At 43.5% G+C, this 21,290-nt stretch overlaps 1 protein-coding gene across 12 annotated transcripts in view; it reads left to right on the top strand.

The window, feature by feature from the left end:
* Window positions 1–18,318, top strand: part of dnc (phosphodiesterase dunce) — a 118,321-nt gene extending 100,003 nt beyond the window's left edge. For 6 of the 12 annotated variants that reach the window (XM_033384524.1, XM_033384528.1, XM_033384526.1 and 3 more), the window contains 9 exons: window positions 8,709–8,813; window positions 10,919–11,102; window positions 11,165–11,258; window positions 15,170–15,507; window positions 15,829–16,093; window positions 16,162–16,276; window positions 16,346–16,508; window positions 16,567–16,935; window positions 17,015–17,221. In XM_033384524.1, coding sequence (XP_033240415.1) covers window positions 8,709–8,813; window positions 10,919–11,102; window positions 11,165–11,258; window positions 15,170–15,507; window positions 15,829–16,093; window positions 16,162–16,276; window positions 16,346–16,508; window positions 16,567–16,935; window positions 17,015–17,221 — 1,840 coding nt within the window. Of the gene's footprint in view, window positions 1–5,005; window positions 5,572–8,708; window positions 8,814–10,918; window positions 11,103–11,164; window positions 11,259–15,169; window positions 15,508–15,828; window positions 16,094–16,161; window positions 16,277–16,345; window positions 16,509–16,566; window positions 16,936–17,014 lie in introns of those variants that run through there. The other 6 variants (XM_033384523.1, XM_033384525.1, XM_033384527.1 and 3 more) reach the window with 4 other exon arrangements.
* The last annotated feature ends 2,972 nt before the right edge of the window (window positions 18,319–21,290 follow it).

The following is a 21,290-nucleotide window of genomic DNA, read 5'->3' as shown; positions in this document are numbered from 1 at the left end:
GTATTCATGTTTTGGGCGCATCTTAAGATTAAGTGTTGAATCCACTCTGAAGTGCCTTCGAGGACTGCAAGGATATCGGTTATGTCTTGTTCGTCTGTCTGAATGGCCGAAGGACTTCTCACAAGGTTTCTGCCAAAACACTGCCAGACTTTTGGGGCTCCAGAAAGGCATTTTAATGCATTTTATTCCATTTATTGAATAATTATTAATTTTGGATAATTTTTTTGCAGTGTTTTTGATCGAAACACGAAGGACATCAAAGAGTACTCATACGCACATTGAGTCCTTTCTTAGTGTCTGCAATGATTTATCAAGGATTCCTGAATCCACACAGAAATCTCTGGCTTTGAAGGCAAAGCCAAAATATTTTGCCACTCCCCAAAGTCCCGCCCGAAACCGCAGTCCGTAATCCGTAATCCGTAATCCGCCATCCGCCATCCTCGTGTGCTTCTTGGTCCGCAGTTCAGTGAACTCTGACACTCCGGAAAATGTGTGTGTTCCGTTCCGTTCCATTCCGTTCCGTTGGATGATGTCTGTCCGCTGTGCATATCACTCACGTGGTGGGTAATATTTTTTTTGCTCTGTGTCTGTTTTTGATTCTGTTGAGTCATTTCAATTTGTCTTTGACAGTCACGAGTTTTGCCTGCCAGTCGAGGAATTTCTCTCGCATCGAATGGGGGGGCATGGGTGGGGGGAACGAGGGGGGATTGAGGCTGCCAACAGCAGCAGAGGCAGTGGCAGAGGCAGCGGCAGAGGCAGAGGCAGCGGCATATTGAGTGCAGGCCAAAGCTAATTTAAATATGAAAAACATTTCCTATTTCCTGTCCGACAGAGGATTGCCAAAAGAAAACTCACACACACACACAGAAGCAGAGAGAGAGAGAGAGAGAAATAATTGCTGGCAGAAGTCAATCAAGGGGAACTCCTGCCAATCGCCTCGGCTGATGCTTGTGTGTGCCGTGCCGTGCCTCCTGCTGTGCCCGCAGTCTCTCTAGTTGCCACACACACACACACACACAGACACATATTATTCATACGCAGCGTGACACCCAAGAAAAGCTGAGCGCCCAAGAGCACTAAAAAAAAGCGGAAAGGAAAAACCCATAAAATATATGGCTCAAGCAGCAGCAGCAGCGAAAAGCCGAAGCCGAAGTCGAAGCGAAATGCTTCAACTAAATAAAATACATTTTTCTCGTGCATTAAATTTTTTGCCCGCCTCAATTGCCGGGAAAAGCTGCTCAGTGCCCCCTGCCTGAGTGCAGTGCCCCCCCCCATGCCCCATGCCCCATTCTCCCGTGTGTGTGTGTACCAGCATGGTACAGTCGTGATTGCGGGCACATAATTTTAGCTTTAATATATGATACAAGCACATATGCACACACGTAAACATATGTACATATATGTATATGTATATGTACTTCGTACTCGCATGAAAATGAAAATGAAAATGCATTTCACATTGCAGATTTGTCATTCACACCCCAGCACTGAGAGGCACTGCGAGAGGCACTGTGAAGCATTGCAAAAATTCTATATTTTTTTGGGCATGGAAATGGCATCTCGCTTTTACGGGGAGTGGGGATGGGGGTGGAGGTGGCATACGGGGCATGGAGGAATGCCAGAGAGCCAAAAATGAAATGCAAATTAAACGCTTTAATATCTGTGCGCAGAGTGCACTGGTCCATGATATTGTCAAAAGCAGGAAAAGCAGGGAAAAACTGGAAAATGCTGGCCCATCTCGGGGGGGAGGGGAGGGGGGCTGAAAACTGAATGACAAAATTGAGTCGAGTGCAGTCGAACGAAATTCAGTTACGACGATATTGAATCCAATTGATTTGCAAAGCGATTAAGGATTAAGACGGCTCTGGACTAATGGAAATGAACTAGTTCTTTTCGTTTCTTTAAGGTGAATGCCCTGGATCTGAGCTCTGGCCAGGGCTACGGGATGTATTCTTCGGAATCGAATGCTGCAAAAGAAAATGCCAAAGTATTCCAGCAAGGCTCGGGCCTACGAATGCAAAAACAAAATACTTGTCGTGTGCTTCCCGAATCCAGAATGAACCGGGGACTGAGAGCGTGAATTCAGACACATTGCGGAGCAGTGGGCTTGCATCGGAAAACTTTAGGATTGTCTTTCGAAGCAGAACTAGTTCTTTATTCAAAGTTACCGCCAAACTTTGACCTGCCTTGAATGGCTTCTACTGCACTGTAGATTCTACTGGGAAAATCATATGATTACTCTCGGCAGTCGAAGCATCTCTGCATTCAACGAAACTAGTTCCATTTTGGGGGCCTTTTCGTTTGATTGCATAAACCGCATCCACACACGAGTTGTGTGTGTAGTCTCTTCAAGTCGTAAATCTCCGCCTCACTTTGCGGGCTGCATTCTGATTTGGCTATCCGTACGAGCCGCCACCGCCCCCGCAGTGAATCAGCGAGAATTTGTGTTTACCCCAAAACGTATAAGCACTCCCCCGAATTGGCCTGGCTCAATGGGGTGCGGACGGACAGCCCGGGGGGGGGATGGGAATGGGAATGGGAATGACAATCGCTCACAGTCGTTTGGTCATTAAGTCATTTAGTCATTCACTCAGTGCAATAAATGCCGATAATAAATGGGGGGCGGATCCCCCCCATCAACCGAAAACCTTTTCCAAAATCCTCACAGAACCCCAGCAATCGATTGGCAGACGAGAAGTTTTCAGCCAAGGTCCGTAAATTGAAAGTCCCTTTGCTCTTGGGGGGGAAAAAGTGTCGGTGGAAAAGACATCGTGTGGCAGCAGGCTGCCCCCTGCCCTGTCGGTTGATGGTTTTGGCGCACGCTGCGTATGAGTAATGTCTGCCCCATATTACCCCCTCAGGTCGCCCGCCCTCTCTCTGCCTCTCTCGTTATCAGTTTAAGTGGAATGAATAGACGCACACACACACGCACGCACACGTACACACTCTCGCATAATTAGTCACATGTGTATGTGTGTGTGTGTAAATTAAAAAATTTGCTCAAAGAAGAACTATTATTAGAATTCTTGTAATAATAACCTGAAAAATGCTTGAGCTTTCTCCCTCTCTCACTCTCTAACACACACTGTACCTGTCTCGCTCTATCATGCGAAAGATATTAAAATAATTGCGGTATTTAAAAATTTGCAACTGTTGTTGTTGTTGCTTCTGGCGCTAATGAGCGTTAATCAAATGCGAACAGCTGCAACAATCGGTGGGGCAATCGTTAGGGCAATCTGTAGGGCAATCGGTGGGGCAATCGGTAGAGCAATCGGTAGGGCAATCGGTGGGGCAATCGGTAGAGCAATCGGTAGGGCAATCGGTAGGGCAATCGGTAGGGCAAACGGTAGGGCAATCGGTGGGGCAATCGGTACGGCAATCGGTAGGGCAATCGGTACGGCAATCGGTAGGGCAATCGGAGAGGCAATCGGTAGAGCAATCGTTATGGAAATCGATAGGGCAATCGGTAGGGCAATCGATGGGGCAATCGGTGGGGCAATCGGGGGGGCAATCGGTGGGGCAATCGGTAGGGCAATCGGTGGGGCAATCGGTACGGCAATCGGTAGGGCAATCGGTACGGCAATCGGTAGGGCAATCGGAGAGGCAATCGGTAGAGCAATCGTTATGGAAATCGATAGGGCAATCGGTAGAGCAATCGGAGAGGCAATCGGTAGGGCAATCGGGGGGGCAATCGGTAGGGCAATCGGTAGAGAAATCAGTAGGGCAATCGGTAGGGCAATCGATGAGGCAATCGGTGGGGCTATCGGTAGAGCAATCGGTAGAGCAATCGGTAGGGAAATCGATAGGGCAATCGCCCCCCAAAAGTGCCCACAAAAACCGCAGCTGAAGGCATGGCGGCGCTCAGAAGAGAATTTATGAAACATTCGCGTAGGTAAGGCATTTTAATCGTTAGATGGAAGGTGGAAGTGCGTAACGCCCAGCTGGATCAAGGGGAACGAGAGGGAGGCAGAGTCCAAATGGGAATTAAATTTATTTGAGAAAGAGACGGACGACTACTGATAGTCGTTGTATATCTCTCATTCCAAATAATGACGATGATAATGATGATGATGCTACCGCTGCCGCCGCTGCTGCTGCTGCTGATGAAGTGCCAGGCAAGGACGCATGCCGGCTGTCTTAGAGGGCACTCGACACAGGCCCAGACAGGGTGCTTCAGCACGACACACGAAGACACAAAAAGGTGTTCTGTGTGATGAGAATTGCAAATGATTGGAGCTTTCCCTCAACCGTTTACCAGTGGCTCTGCTATACTATATATATATACTCTATATCTCTGAGATATGCCACTACTTCTGGCATCCCGATAGAATCACTATGTCCTATAGCAACCATGCAAACGATGAATCGATGAAGATCTCTTGCAAATCGAACTGTGATTAAGTAGTTATGTAATTCTCGGATCTGGTCGAATACTCGGATTGTTCTTTGGGGATGTCCGTTGTGGGTTCTCCCGTCGATTAATTTCCTGTCGATTTGGCGACACCCTGTATTCTCAATAATTGAGCAAGTGCTGTTCATGTTGTTGCTTAAGTTGTTGCTGCCACTCTCTTGCTCCCTTCTGCTGCTGATGCTCCCTCTAATGATGATGATGCTGCTGCCGCTGATGATGATGATGATGATGAAAAGCAAGCAAAAATCTTAAATAAAATAAAAATAAAAAGGTATACAAGCAAAATGACACACAAAAAAAAAACAGAGACAGAGAGAAACAGAAACAGAACGAGTAGAAGAGAGAGAGAGAGACAGAGAGAGGGGCACACAGTTGTAGAAATATATATATGTATGTATATATATTTTTTTTTAAGTTGAATATAATTTGTTTCTTACGTTACGTTGCTCTCCTCAGCCCCAGCCTCAGCCCCAGCCTCAGCCGCTGCTCTGTCGCCGTCGTCGTCGTCGTCGCCGTCGTCTACTATAATTTTTCTTTTTCACTTTTGTTGGATTTGTGTTGGTTTTTTCTGTATTTTCGCTGGCCACGCCGCGGGACGCGCTTCATTCTCGGTCAGCGCGCGCTCGTGGAAAATTCGAAAAAGCCCCCCAAAAACAACACAAGACCGAAACCGAAACTGAAACCGAAAGAACCCCCAACAAGATCGAACCAAGAAAGCAATTAAATTTCAAATACTCGCATTCGTACCCATAAATTAAACGATTACAGTCGATGCTCGTAACTCAAATCGAAAGATAAAGCCCCGAAAGATAGTTGCCCCAATTGGGGGCCCGACGCCCGCCCAAGTGGAGGAAAAGAGGAACAAGTGATATTCAAGTTTTTCCACATTTTATTGTGCAATTAATTTGTTGTTCATTTGAACTTTTTTTTTTCAAGTGAGATTTTGTGAGTGTTTTGGTGATTGGTGATTGGTGATTGTTGATTGTTGATTGGTGTGTTTTTTGGTGGTCCAAAATGTTGAACAAAAACTCTGCCTCGTCGCAGTCGCTGCCGCGTGTGCACAGCTTCTTCAATATGATACCATCGATCATGCAGGACGATCTGGCTGTGACCATACTCGCCGATCGGGACAATATGTTCTCCATTAAGTCGCAGCGCAGGTAAAGTCCCCCTCCCCCCACCAAATCGATCAAACCAATCCCGTGACCAGAAACCATCTATAGCTCGCCCTCAAAATAGTTCGCCGCTCACTTGCTCGTTTCCCCTCCTACATAACTATATAAATCGCGTGTATATACTATATATCGATGGCTATATATGTATGTATAGTATGTAGATACAATATACATATATTTATATTCCAATTTAATGACACTAAACAAGATGTCTTATTCGCGATGTTGCTGCTGCGTGTTTCGCTTCTTCGATGTACGAGTGTTCCTTAATTATTTATGTTCTATTGGGGCTCCTCCACACACACAGAGAGAAAAGTCTAACGAGAAAACTATCAAAATGGATCACTGTAATGGTCTTTCAGCTTCAAGATGGAGAGCAGAACTAGCAGAAGAGCTCTGTGTGCCATCAACTAATATTCCATAAGGCCAAGGCCCTATCTTAAGAGGAAAGAGGAATCCCAAATCTTTAAAAACTGGACCTGCAGCCTTTAAAACTTCTTCTGAAACTCAAGAAACGAAAGAAGATCAATCGTAATCCATCATAATGATACCAAATGATAGGGATACAGGATGAAGGCAGGATTTCTCGCTGGTTTTTTGTCCTATTTGATGGGGTTTCTATAGTCATTTAAGACTTCTGGATCTTCTGGATTGAATTGACTTCTGTAAAGCCAGTGAAGGACGCTCTTTAGACCTGTTGCCCGCCATCCTACCCCCCCTTCGATCCCTCCCCCGAAAGTCCATTGGAGGAGGGATGAGTCATTGTGTTTTGAACCCAAAACGGGGGCCTGCAAAATGCGTCGCAGTATTAATACCCTCCCCAAAAAGAAAAACAAAAAATATAACGGGCCAAAGAAAATGCGAAAACTGTCTACCCCCGCCTCATCCCCCCCTCAACGACGCGTCAAATGAAAATGACAAATCAGCGGCAGAAAAAAAGAAAGAAAAAAAACCACACACAAATGAGTCTGGTATCCCCATGCCCCCCATTGCCCCCTCTTCGCCCCCCTGAATGCTGCTGCAGTTGCCGGCACTTTTCCATCGAGAGTGTGGAGGTGGATGGGGAGGATGGATCGAATGGAAATGGAATTGGAATTGGGCTAGGGATTCGATGGATGGATGGATGGACGGATAATGTCGGCCCGATATCTGTTGTATATGCCTTACGTCTCTCGATGATACGATGATCCATCCGAAATCCGAAGTGTGCGACGTGCCAGAAATCAGGCAAACAAACAAATGTGTTAAACAAATAGCGCGAGACGTCTCTGGCGGTGGCAGTGGCGGCGGAGGAGCGACCCCAAAGTGGCACAGAGGCCGCAGATTGCCGAGCACGGAGGCGCGCGGACACGGAGCCTGTAAATGAGCTGCCATTGTTGTTGGTAGTGATGCTAATGTTGTTGTTGTTTTTGTTGCTGTCGCTGTGGTTATGGCCGCAAAGGAGGTCAATTTTACAAGCGTCAAAAGTTGTTTCAATGGGAAAACATTTTTCATGCCACCAGACCAATCTCTCTTTCTCTCTGTCTCTCTCTCTTTCTCTCTGTCTCTCTCTCTTTCTCTCTCTCTCTCTCTGTGTGCGTGGCAGAAATTGCTTTTCATATTTATTTTCAATTTTTTGTTGCGTCCCGAAACGATTTTCATTGTCGGAGGCGGCGACACAATTAGCGGTTAAAGCGATCAAATGTGCAACAAAGCCAGGCTTCCGACTAGCTGCTACCCTTGAAAGTCAAGGAAATCTTGGGGATCCAAAGTCAAGGAAATCTTGGGGGTCTTTAAGGTTGAATCTTGAAGCCTTTTGAGCTTTAAAGGGCATTCCCTTTTTAGGGAATTTATTGGGATATTTGGTATACGGGAATTATCTGTATTTAATGGGTGGCACAAACATTTGAAATAATAGTATACTTATTTAATTTTAATCGTTCTATAATGAGTATATTTTTTTTTTAATTTAATATAAAACGAGCAGAGTTTAAAAAACAAAAAAAGAGCGGGTTCTTCCTATACGAAAAATACCTAAGATATTTAATTGCGTATAAAAGTGTTCTCTAAACGAACTGTTCCAAAAAAGATCTCGACTAGCGGTGTACCCTGCCATTGGGGCATTTCAAAAGTACTCAATTATCTGCTTTGATCGAAGCCCAAAAAGGTCTTTAAATAAAATCAAGAACCTTTCAATACAACCATTCTAGAAGCCCCTGTATTTCAATTTAATTCCTTGGCGCCATTCTGTGTCTGTGCTTTTTTGTGACGTCACTGATGCCCACCGTGTACGCCCTCGCATCTGTGTACATATATGTACATATTTATATATATTATCCATTTTACTTTTTATTATTATTAATTTATGCCAATTTTTTTTTGTGTGTCAACTTTTTCTTTGGCCAGCGATTTGCTTCGTTTGGTCATTTCGATTTTCGGTTTTTCGGCTTTTTGTCCTCTCTTTTTTTGTTCTTATTTTTGGCACAGAGCAAAATGTTCAAAGCAAGTGGCTCGTGTGCCACTAAGGAGAGGCACCCAGCCCAGTCCCCATCCTCCCATGTATCCTCTTTTTTCTATATGTTTTCCTCAATTTCTGTGGAATTTTCAACTGCCAAAAAACACAAAAAAAAAAAACGGAGGAAGAGTGTGGCGAAACTTGGCCGTCGTGATGGCGTCCTTTGGCGGACCCTGAGTGTGTGGGTGGGATGGGTGGTATATTGAGGCCAGACACTGACCTTTTTGGCCGCTTGCACTCACGTTCTACTCCTACTCCTTGGCTGTTGGTTTGAAAAACATTCAGCCATTTCGAGCACTACGAATTTCACGTTTTCGGTAATCGAAATGGCATCCATTGCAATGCCGCAGAACGGCAGGAAAACATTGTCAGATGCCAGATGTTGGGGGATTGCCCCCCATTCAATAGTTTCATGAAACTCAAAAATATACACATAGTACACAAATATTTATGTATGTCCTAAAATAGAAAATAGAAACCATATTTGTTTTTGTTTCTTTTTAATTAGATCTCGTGCATGTTTTACAAAATGCTTTATACATAATTCATATGCCATAAACCCATCGAATACTTATGGAATATCCTTACTTATGCCTACTTTTTTCTCTTTTTCTTTGTGTTTCCGCAGCCATGGCGAGGATCTCATTGTGACGCCGTTCGCCCAAATTTTAGCCAGCTTACGTTCAGTGCGCAACAATTTATTAAGTCTGACAAATGTTCCAGCATCAAACAAGTAAGTGTTGTACTTCGTGACCTTGGCCAGCAGAGGCCCAAAGGCCCAAAGGCCCAGCGCCCAACCCGACCCGACCCCCACACGACCCCGCGCCAACCCGTCGCCCGCCCCCCGTCCCCCGTCCCACTCGGTGAAGAGACATTCAATTTGTTGTGTACTAAAAGATGTACTTGACCCCAAAACTCAAAAGTGAAATCTTTTCCAACCCCACCCCCCCTCCCCCTCCAGCCGCCCCTCCCTCGTTCGGCTCTCTGTCTGTGTTTTTGCCTGCTCTTTGCTCGCTCTAACCAACCCATCTAACCCCACCACTATTACTACTCCCCCCCCCCCCCCCCCCCCTCACTCTATTTCTATCTCTCTCTCTGTCCAGCTATCTGTCACCCTCCTCCGCCCCTCACACCCTCTTTTGTGCTCTCGGTGTGTTTTTGTCGTCTCACACTTTAATTAATCAAAAGCATAAAAATACAAATACAAATAAAATGCAAGTAAAATAAATAAACAACAAAAAAAAAGCCAGCGACAGCAGTGACAACAACAACAACAACAACCATAACAGTAGTTACAGCTAAAAGGGGGGGAATTTAGTATTTTCATCTTACCCCCACCACCCTGCCACCCCTGCCACCCTCCCACCCAGCAACCTCTCGACTAACAATAACTTTTGATGGTCTTTGGGTAAATGTGTATTTTATAACGAATAAAAATAGAAATACCCACGAAAATGAGAGAAGAACCCTTTGGAAAAGGTTGAAGGTCCCCGGGACTTATCGGCATGGCTTCCCCCCCTCCAACACCCCTCTCTATCCCTTGCACACCCACTTCTACTTCAACAGAAATGACGTGAAACGTGCCAAAAATATCGCAAAAAAAAATTATAGAAAATACAACAACAAAAGTAAGAAATCCAAAAAAAGATTTTTTTGAATCGAGGTGTTATTTATACCCAGAGCTTTTTTCATATTTTCCCAAGAATATATATATGTTTATGTAAATGTATGTGTATGTGTATGTGTGCATGTCGTTGGGTTGCTGGGAAAACAAAAAAAAAACTTAAATTTAGAGCAGACAAAATATCATTTCTGCTGCGATATGGGGAATATTTGTATATATTTTCAAGCGAAAATCTCGACACGGGTTGTTCAACCAGGAACACAGCACTCAGACACGGACTCGGACACGGACACGGACTCGGACTCCGTTGTTGCATTGTTTGGTTGTTGATTGTTTTTGTTGCCCATCCCCCCCCCCACCTCTCTTAAGCTCTAAATGACTTGCCATTGCCCCCAGCCCCTCCCAAACGCCCGCCCAAGACCCTGAGACCCAGCAAAAAAAAAATTGATGTAAAAACCACCAAACCCCCAACCAAAAAATCAACAAAATCAGAGAAGAAAAACCAAAACAGAATTTGTTCCAATTTTGTTCATAAATCTAAATATTTTTTTTCTCTCTCTCTCTTTCTTCTACTCTCTCTCTCGCTCTAACTCTCTCTCTCACTGTCTCATTTCTCCATATAATATGTGTGTACATAAATAAATGTGTGTGTTGTTTGGCTCGATTGAAACTCGAATTTTGCAACCAAATCAATCTAAATGTTGTGCACTTTTCGCCTTACACCACCAACCCACCACCAACCCACCACAAACCCACCACCAACCCACCACAAACCCACCACACCTAACCATTTCCATTCCCATTTCCAATGCTCCTCCTATGCCCTGCCTCCCGCCTGTTTGCCGTTTGTTTCGATCACGATTTCGATTTTGATCTGATCATTTATCATTTATCATTGATTTTTTGTTTTCGATTTTCCTTTTGCTTTTGTTATATATTTATTCTCTTTCATCCCCATGCTCTCGTTCTTGTTCTCGTTCTCGCCCTCGATGTTCGTTTGTTTGATTGTTTGTTCGATGTATTCTTTGTTGTTCCTCCCCTCCTCCCCAAAAACCCCTTAACCTGTCCCAATCCCACTCCCACTCCAACTCTCTCTCTCTGTCTCCCTCCCTGGCTTCTGTCTCTCTCTCTATCTCTGTATATCTATGTGTGTGTGCGTGTGTGCGTGCGTGCGTGCGTGTGTGTGTGTGTAAACCATTTATTAATCAAACAAGATCCAGGCGGCCAGCTCAATCGTCATCCGGACGCGGCGGAAACGCCAGTGGCGTCCAATTGGCGCAGGGGGACGAGGCCTACACACGCCTAGCCACCGATACCATTGAGGAGTTAGACTGGTGTTTGGATCAGTTGGAGACCATACAGACGCATCGCAGTGTCTCCGACATGGCATCACTCAAGGTACATTATCACATACGTATTTATTGACCTCTATTTATTGTGTAAATCTTTCGTTTTTCCAGTTCAAACGCATGCTAAACAAGGAGCTGTCACACTTCAGCGAGTCAAGCAGATCGGGAAATCAGATTTCCGAATATATATGCTCCACATTTTTGGGTAAGTTGAAACGAAGACTAGAACCTAGCATGGGCTACCCCATAATGCTGTTCTATGGCGAAGTCTTGGCAGCTGAGTCGGTCCCAGAATCCAACAACAATATCAACATAGTCTTTGTCTTGGCGCAGGAGAATCCCACAGAAATTATAGTCCTTGGGGACGCCCAAAAGGCGCTCCCAAGAAACCAAAAACAGTCTTTGCTTAAAAACACACAGAGAGGATATGATACCTTAAAGAACCAACAGGAATCTGCTACGTATTTAAGTAAGCAACAAAAAATGTACCCCAAAAAAACTGTGGAAGGGAATAAGTTTCTGTCGTTCTTCTTCGCTTGAATAAGCCATCTAAACTTGGCCGGAATGAAGCTGAAAACTTTACGCAAAACAATTGCACAATACCAGTACGCCAGGACGAGTAGTGCCTCCATTCGAAGTGATTCGATGCGTACGCACTTGGAGCACCAGCACCAGCACAAGCACCTCAACCAGCATATTTCCAATTGTATTTACCCTTTATTTCGGATCATCATCATCAATGGAAGGGAACTATAACTATCAGCGGGTGCTCCATCCACTAAGACCCTAGCAAATGGAAATGTGCTGAAAAGTTAGTCAAGAAGTTTTGTGGCGCGGCTTTCAGCTTCAACTTTCGTTTCGTTTCGTTTCGTTTTGCCTGCAAGTTGTTTCTAGCTTCTCCTGTTGCTGTTGTTGTAAAAATGAGGTTGTTGTTGAAATTGTTGGTGAGCGGCGCACAAAAGTATGCAATAAAATCGCATTAACCACAGTAGACGCGAAGAAGCCTCAGCGAAGCAGAAAAATACCAGCAAAAAAAAAACAATAAAACAAAAACCCGAAGCAAAAGAAAGGAAAACTCAAGCCGCCATCCATCTCCATCTCCGTCTCCGTCTCCATCAGCATGGCAGAACGGCAGCAAATTATGCGGTGGAAAAAGCAGCAGCAAAAGTTATGCAAATCATAGAAGGACCCCCAAGCAAGTCGCAACTGCAATACCGTGGACATTTTTTGGGCAACACTTAATGGCCATTCCGTACGGAGGTGCCCTGTGGCCCTGGGTTCTAGAGCGAACTCCAATCGAGAAAAGAATGCCAGAGAGCCATTTCCATTATGGTATATGATAAACTGTGCAGATGTTCTCTAAGTGAAGCTAATTCCTTCTGTCGATCAGCGGCCGATTCGACCCCTGGCCACCCGCAAATGCCGGCCATAAAAACTGAATCCTCAGCCAAAAGTCACGTACCCCACGTACAGTGGGGGGAGGGAATTACATTGAGAAATGTTTAAACTTTCGCATAGTGTTTTCCCCTGCTGTCTCTGTCGCCGTGCCTCGCCTCAGCGTTGGATTGAAAGTGCAAAATTAAATTATGCAGAGCAGCATAAAAACAGATGAAGTGGAAATTTCATTGTTTAACCTGCGAACCAAGCCCGCAAGCCGACTCCAAGTCCGAGTCCACAATCCCCAATGGCCCAATCCCGTAGCCGATCCCAGGCGCCTGCCTGCTGCCCACTTACCGCTCTTTTGTCCTGGCCAAAGCCACTTTGTGGCACTCTGTGTGCGATAGCGCATAGCGGGATCTGGATGAGGCATGCGGCATGCGGCATACGGCATACGGCATACGGTGGCCAGCGGAGTGCCGACACTGAAGCTGGGGGTGTGTACAAACAAAGGCGCCGCACCTAGGCCACCCGGCCTAGGTCGCAAAAAAGAGTTGAAAGGGAAAGAGTTGAAAGCGGAGCAAAAAATATAAAAAAAAAAAAAATGTGGGGGACTGAACGACGCTGCCACTGGGTGGCATATTTGCACATTTGTCCATATTTCTGCTTCGCTAACTTCCGAGTCCACACGGACGGTGGTGGGAGAAACAGAGACAGAGACACGCAGACAGAGAGAGAGTGAGGGGTGTGGGAGTGGGAGAGGGAGAGACGGCAAAGTCCTTCTGATGGACATCGTAGGGGTCTTTGGCTACCTTTCACTAGAATTTCCAGGCCTATATCTGTGCTAGTTGTTGTTTTTGTAGTTTATCAAGCATAAAATCGCATTTGGGGGCCCCACACAGACACACACTGGCACGCTGTGGCACACACACGCGCGAGGGCCTAATGTCCATTTGTAACACTTCATTTGAAACAGAAGCCCCGACCCGGCCCGGCCCGGCCCGGTCCGGTCCGATCCGATCCGACCTCGAAACCGAAGCAAAAAGTCAAAATGTAGGAAGGGACAGAGACAGATTATACTTGGGAGTGGTTCCGGCGGCAGAGGGTGCCCAAGCAGGGTGAAAGCATAGTGAAAGTGGGGGAGAAAGCATACTCGAAATACTCACACGAGTACGAGTACGAGTACGAGTATATGCCAACCACCTGGAATCACCTGCAAGGTGAATCCGTGTGCCAACAGGAATACCAAACAGAAACAGATTCCGAATCAGATTTAAGAAGCAGTTGAATCCAAAGAGTACGAATAATAAGCGTAAGACCTGTGCGGACGGGTGGGGGGTATTGGGGGTTGTGGGGCCACAACATATGCAAAACAAGATGCTGGCCCGCACATCAGGTGTATAACTTTTTGTTGCTGTTTTCTGTGCACACATATGTCCGTGTGTGTGTATTTTTCCTGGCAAGGATAGAAGGGACCTTCTAAAAAACAACGTGAAAGCAAATGCGAAAAAGATTCTCCGGGCAGGGGCGCAAAATTTATGCGCTGTCAAGCTGATAGAGTTGCCCCATTGGACACTCGCACTCACGCCCTCACGGGACGAAAGAGCCCCAAGAAGAAAATACATATTTGGATGGGAGCCAAAAAATGTCAGCACTTAAACGTACTGCAGGGCATTGAAAGAGTGCAAAAAGATATAGTGTACGCCAGCCAATAACAAAAACATGCTCACGACATGTATGTTGTTGTTAATAACCTTCTTTCGCTTGTGCGTCTCGAGTCGAGCAGGTACTTGGAGGTGGCATTGGAATAGTCTTTGGTATTCCATGGATTTTTATGATTTTTGTACACCGATTTTGATGAGTATGTTAATTGGTCAGAGCCTGGCTCTTTGGTGGATTAGCCATTGATCCATTGATTGAAACGCATTCAAAGTTAGGGCCTTACTTGAGCTTTGTAAATCTATCAAATCGATTGAAGCTCAATCGGTCCCCCCCCCCCCCCCCCCCTCGTCCTGTTGTACGCCGTGGCGCAACAGTTAAATATACGGACGAAATCTGCAAACTCGTGATGTTTTTTGTCGGTGCATATGTGAGCGGAAAACACACGCAGCTGCCACGCCCCAACGGCCCAACGGGCCACGCCCACTTGGATATCCGTGGGTTATTTATGTATGTTCTACGAGTGTGTGTGTGTGTGTGTGTGTGTGTGTGAATGTAGCCTTTCCTCCATCCGCCACAGCACTTTCTCCACCAGCAGCCGCCGAACGCAATTTGGACTTTGAAATGAATATTAATTTATTCAGAGGCAATTTTGAATTTTCTCTGTGCTAGAAAAACAAACAATTGAAAAGGAATGTGGGTGTGGGGTGTAGTGGGTCAGAGGTCAGAGGGAAAGGTTTGACCCACTAGGCAGTAAGCAGTAAGCAGTAGGCAGTGGGCAATGGAGTTCTGTATGCAAAAGTTTTGTTTGCCGACTCTTGAATATTTACGAGTATATGGCTGTGTAAACAGACGCAAGCAGAGTCCATGGAAGATATGAGTGGAGTGGCTAGGCTGCATCCTGATCCACTTTCAGTCCGCTGTCAGTCTGTGTGGCTGTCCTTGGGTGCGAGCCTCAGTCTCAAATGGCCTGGGGTCCCGTCGCAGTCGTGTGTGCACTCCTATTTGATCGGCTGGTGATTGCTGATGATAGTACTCTTAATAAACTGTATGCTTCCTTTCTCGTTCGATTATTTGCAGACAAACAGCAGGAGTTCGATTTACCCTCGCTGCGCGTGGACGATAATCCGGAGGTGGCCAGCGCCGCGGCCGCCATCAACCAGCAGGCGTATGGGGTTGCACGGGCCCGGTCGCCGCGCGGCCCACCCATGTCCCAGATCAGCGGAGTGAAGCGGCCACTGTCCCACACGAACAGCTTCACCGGCGAGAAGCTGCCCACCTTTGGCGTGGAGACGCCCAAGGAGAACGAGCTGGGCACTCTGCTCGGGGAGCTGGACACCTGGGGCATTGAGATATTCAAGATTGGCGATTGGAGCTGCAACCGCCCGCTCACCTGTGTGGCATACACCATATTTCAGGTTGGTCAAAGTACACAACAAACAATGAACCAAGAATAGGGGTGAATTCTCATAGATAGACCACTCCCCTATGGCACCTTTATTGTATAGTAGGTTATCCGTTCGCTTACGGCATATTTCGACGTATCGACAATACTTTTACAGACTCATACTTGGAATTTGTCAGCATCTTATTTCAAAATTCAAAGTAAATTCAAGTCTGAAGATGCGATCCCAACAGCCCAATAATCGTCTCGTGCAAAGTACATGCAAAAGTGATCACTTTATTAGCCCGACTAATGCTCCGTCTTTTCCATGTCCTTCTCTTTCTGGCCATTACAGAGTAGAGAATTACTGACCAGTCTTATGATACCACCGAAAACTTTTCTTAACTTTATGACTACTCTGGAGGACCACTACGTCAAAGACAATCCGTTTCACAATTCGCTTCATGCCGCTGACGTGACACAGAGCACCAATGTGCTGCTCAATACACCGGCTCTCGAAGGCGTGTTCACACCACTCGAGGTGGGCGGGGCACTGTTTGCCGCTTGCATACACGATGTTGATCATCCAGGATTAACCAATCAGTTTTTGGTTAACTCAAGTGAGTATCTCTCCTGGTATTACAGATATTCTAAGATACTGATCTCGGATGGCTTGCTGTCGTTTCAGGTTCCGAGCTAGCATTAATGTACAATGACGAATCTGTTTTGGAAAATCATCATTTAGCGGTTGCCTTTAAATTATTGCAAAATCAAGGATGTGATATATTCTGTAATATGCAAAAGTGAGTGGACTCTCGCATGCGATTGTGCCTATCTGTAGCCCCATTTCCGTTTCCATCTCCATTGTGTAGGAAACAACGCCAAACATTGAGGAAAATGGTTATTGATATTGTGCTCTCCACGGACATGTCCAAGCACATGAGTCTGCTGGCCGATCTGAAGACAATGGTGGAAACCAAAAAAGTGGCCGGCTCTGGAGTTTTGCTGCTGGACAACTACACCGATCGTATACAGGTGAGCCGTACACACGCCTACGTATATCCGAGTACGCTCTTATCCAATCCATTCTCAGGTGCTTGAGAATCTGGTGCATTGCGCTGATCTAAGCAATCCCACCAAACCGCTGCCGCTTTACAAGCGCTGGGTGGCCCTACTCATGGAGGAGTTCTTCCTGCAGGGCGACAAGGAGCGCGAGTCGGGCATGGATATCAGTCCGATGTGCGATCGACACAATGCCACCATCGAGAAGTCGCAGGTGGGCTTCATCGACTACATTGTGCATCCGCTCTGGGAGACCTGGGCCGATTTGGTGCATCCCGATGCCCAGGACATACTCGATACGCTTGAAGAGAACAGAGACTACTACCAGAGCATGATACCGCCATCGCCGCCACCATCGGCGGCCGATGATTTGCCACAGGACGAGAAGATACGCTTTCAAGTAACTAAATCTCTAGATCGGATCTGAATGATCTTGGACCATATCTAACTCGAAACTCTTTCTGTTTTTCCGCCCGCAGGTAACTCTGGAAGAGTCCGATCAGGAGAACCTGGCCGAACTGGAGGAGGAGTGCGACGATGAGAGCGAGGGCCGGGCCGATGCCGGCTCCAGCACCACCACCGCCACTGCGGCGATGGGTGGCGGGTCGGGTGGGGGCGGCGGTGGAGGTGGCGTCGCTCCCATAGCGGGTGACGTGCAAAATCAAGCGCAACAAGGTGGAATATGACGGAGAGTCGCGGGAATGTATCGCAGATTTACGGAAAAGGCTCAAAACCTTTTCCCACTACGTTAGTGACTATTATTAACAAACAAAAAACCTATAAAAAAAAGAAAACCAAGAAAAAAATCTTATAAAAAATACCAAAAAAAAAAACAACAAACAACCTAACTAAAAACAAAAAAAAAACTATTAAACAAATGTTTAAAGCATACAAAAAACCAAACAGCAATAGCAAAAGTACCGTTTAACTTACAAAGCATAGAAAAACGAAAAACAAAAAAGGAAATTAGAAATTTACTTAATGGAAAAACAATGAGATTGATGTTGAAAACCCTGAAAAACACACACACAAAAAAGCTAAAGAGAAATACTAAAACAAGAACCAGAATAAGATCAAGATAAAAAAAGATATCTAAGCAAATGCTGAGGAAGATCTTATATATATTCTTAACAAAACCAAAACCAAACGAAAATCCAAGACAAAGCTAAAAGAATGAGAAGAAAAGAAAAGAAAACCAATTAACGCAAAATAATACTAAGATGATACCAAAACTCCACCAGACCCGAGAACCCGAGACGCGAATCCCCCAAGATATAGACGATTTTTGTTGCAAATGATCATTGTTAAGCAAATCTGAACTACTTAAGCACTAAGCATTAAACCCTCTGTTAAATCTGCTGTTAAATACGCATTAGTCTAATAAGTTCCCCTCCCGCCCCCAAAATTGTTCAAACTCTGCTCCTATTTTAAACCATTGACAAAAGTGAACCCAGGCCAGGAAGGCACACACACACAACCTCCCCTAGAACACCTAGATATCCATCCCCACCAGAACCGAGCAGAGCGGAACCGAAGAGAATGGTACGGAAGCGGAAACGGAAACAGAAACAGAAGCAGAAGTACATTTAAGCATAAGAGAAAGTTTTTAAGTTTTAATGTTTTTGCATGCCTGAAAAACGTTTATTTTACTCGATGATTCTGTTGTTTGATTACGTTAGCCAATAGCCGATAGCAGCGCATATTGAAATGATTTTATGATTTAGACAAAGCAAAAGAAGCAACCCACAAACTCACACAAAGCAAAACAAAACCAAAACAAAAACAAAAAAGAAAAGAAAAACCAATGTAAAGTGTAAGAACCCAGTGAATTAAACAAAAATTGAAAGCAAAACCGATCATGTTGAAAATGAAACGAGGATTCGATGAACCCTTGAAGACCGAAGACCGAAGACCGGAAACCGGAGACCCCCTGTTCGGTCTACGGCCGGACTGTAGTTGTATAGTTATTCATATATATATACATATGTATATATACACACATATGTATGTACATATATGTATGTCAATATATTTATATATATGTATTTATAAAAATATATATATAGTTATTTTTTTTTTTTTTTAATATTATTTGTAAATAATTTAAATGTTTGACTCGAATTTAAATCAAGCAGCAGGCAAGTGTTGCCGCTAAACTAAATGAAAGAAAACAAAGCCAAAAAACATATAAAATAAAACTAAGAGGAGCAAGGATAAGGATAGGAACAGGAAGAGGAAAGAGCAGTTCAAGATGAGAAAGAATTAGTCAAAGGAAAGGAAAGGAACGGAATGGAATGGAACGGAAAGAAAAACTATTGTGGGTTGCTAAAGAGTTTCCATTGCCATTTCCATTTCCATTTCCTTTTTGAATTGCAATTTCAATTTGCTTCCATAAGAAGAACGACAAAGAAAGAAAGAAAGAAAGAGAGGGAGAATGTAGAATGGAGAATGGAGAGAAACAGAAAATAATGTCAAACGCTGTCTTCGCAAATATTTTTCGCTATATATTACATATATTATATTATTTAGTTACTAAGCTGAAAAACACACACAAAGTAAAAGAAATGAAACCGAAACCGAAACGAGGCAAGACACAGACCACAGACAGGAATGAAAATGAAAAAGGAGAAAGGAGAGCATGTGGAACAGAACATGAATTTAGTGAACAATTTTACTGGAAAAACACACACAATTTACAACAAAGCAAAAGACTCTTCGACAACAACAAAATAAAATTAAAAACTAAAAAACAAACAAAAACAAAAAGAAAAACAAAAGCAAAAAAAACAAGCACAAGCAATTTTTAGTTATCGAAATGCAAAAAAACCAAAAGAAAAGAACGAAAAAGTCATTGGCTATAATACCATTATTTATACCTAACCTATACGACACTCTATATAGATCTATACATACATATACATAGTATATATATATATATATACATATATATATATAGGAAAGCTATAGCATATACGAGTATATATGTATATACATATATGCATATGTAAAGTCACGATCCTGGCGCTGGTGCGCGGATCGATCAATGTGGCAGGCCAAATTCTAAAGAGCGCATAATTTATATTGTTTTATATTATGTTTTATTGTTATTAATTTATTACCCGATTATTATCCCCGTTTTTTTCAGACCTTAGTGCTATTCTATATACATACATATATACATATATTTCTTTTTTGTGTTTAAGCGGGCAGGATCCGCGCATAAAATAGTCTTTTTTTAATACATAACAAATATATATACTATATATAATATGTGAATGAAATGAAATGAAATGGAATAGAATGGAGTGCAGTGGAGTGGAAAAAAAGAACCTTGATGGTCTAAAAATATCATTAAAATTATGATGCACTATTGGTGAACATATATACATATATATATATATGTACATATATAAACAAGAGTAGAGCTATATATATATATATATATGCATCCAAGAAAATTATTGTGGAAGCAGAGGACTGCGAGGATTACGATCAACTGGAATTTGTAGACGAAGTTTAAGTTGGAGCCGAGCAAAAGAATACTTTATAGCAATTTAAGCAGCATTGTAAATGTGCGCTTCAGATTTACTATTTGTCGAAACTTAATCAACCTACAGCAAATACAGCAAGATATACATACATATACCTACCTATATATGATTAATGATTAATTAATTATACAATAGTTGCAGCAACAGCAAAACGACGGCAAGTCCATGGCAAACTTAAACAAAGCAAAAGCAAAAACAAAAACAAAAAGCTACTTTAACAAAAAAAAATTGAGTGAAATAAATAAAACAAAGAAAAACAACAAAAAAAAGAACAAAAAAAAAACCAAAACAACAAAAAATCAAATGACTTTTTTCTCTTCTCACAAAATATGAATAAAATTGAAGTAAATTGTATTTGTAATAAGTATTTTCCTGTGAGTAATGAAACTACAGCTTAGAGATCCACAGAGGAGACACTGAAACAGAAACCGAAAGAGAACCCGATTCAGAATATAATAGAAAAGAGATATAGAATACCGATAACCGATTACCGATTACCGAATACGGATTACAGATCAACATATGTACATACATATATGAGAATGTGTAGTCGTAATTTACCAGAGTATTAACCAAACTACATATACATATATATCTATTTATATGCATACATATACATATACATATACATATACATATATAGATACATATATAGTACATATATGCATACGCAGTAACGTACATTTGATGTATACTCGAGTTGAAACTTACTTAGCCTAACCATACATACACATATGTTGTACGTGTATTCTCTGTGTGTGTGTCTGTGTGTAATTCAATGAATTTAAAGCCCTAAAACCAAAAACCAAATCAGATCACTAAGATCTGTTAAAGTGGAATGAAGCAGGAATGAAGAAACAGAAATTACAAATTATCCTAACCAAAGAACTCATCCAAAGCCTCATCCAAAACACAAAGCATCCAATACAAGCAATTTATGGTTAGAAAAACCAAGGAATCTACTAATATATGTATGTATGTCTAACTTTGTAGAAACTTGCCGAGCAAAACCGAAAGATAGTAGCAAGTTATAGGCCCCTCAGTCTTAGTCTCAGTCTCAGACTCAGACTCAATCCCGCTCCCACTATCCCTATCGAAATGATAGCCTACTCAATTTCGATGGCCTCGGGTCGTGGCCAGTTTTGACTGAAATTGAATCGTTTAGTGTGTATTGTATTTTTGATTTTTGTGTTGCTTTCAAGTG

Source organism: Drosophila pseudoobscura, chromosome X (assembly GCF_009870125.1).
Source record: "Drosophila pseudoobscura strain MV-25-SWS-2005 chromosome X, UCI_Dpse_MV25, whole genome shotgun sequence".
NCBI lineage: Eukaryota > Metazoa > Arthropoda > Insecta > Diptera > Drosophilidae > Drosophila > Drosophila pseudoobscura.
Note: the sequence above shows the minus strand (reverse complement) of the source record. Positions and strands in the feature narration are given on the sequence as shown.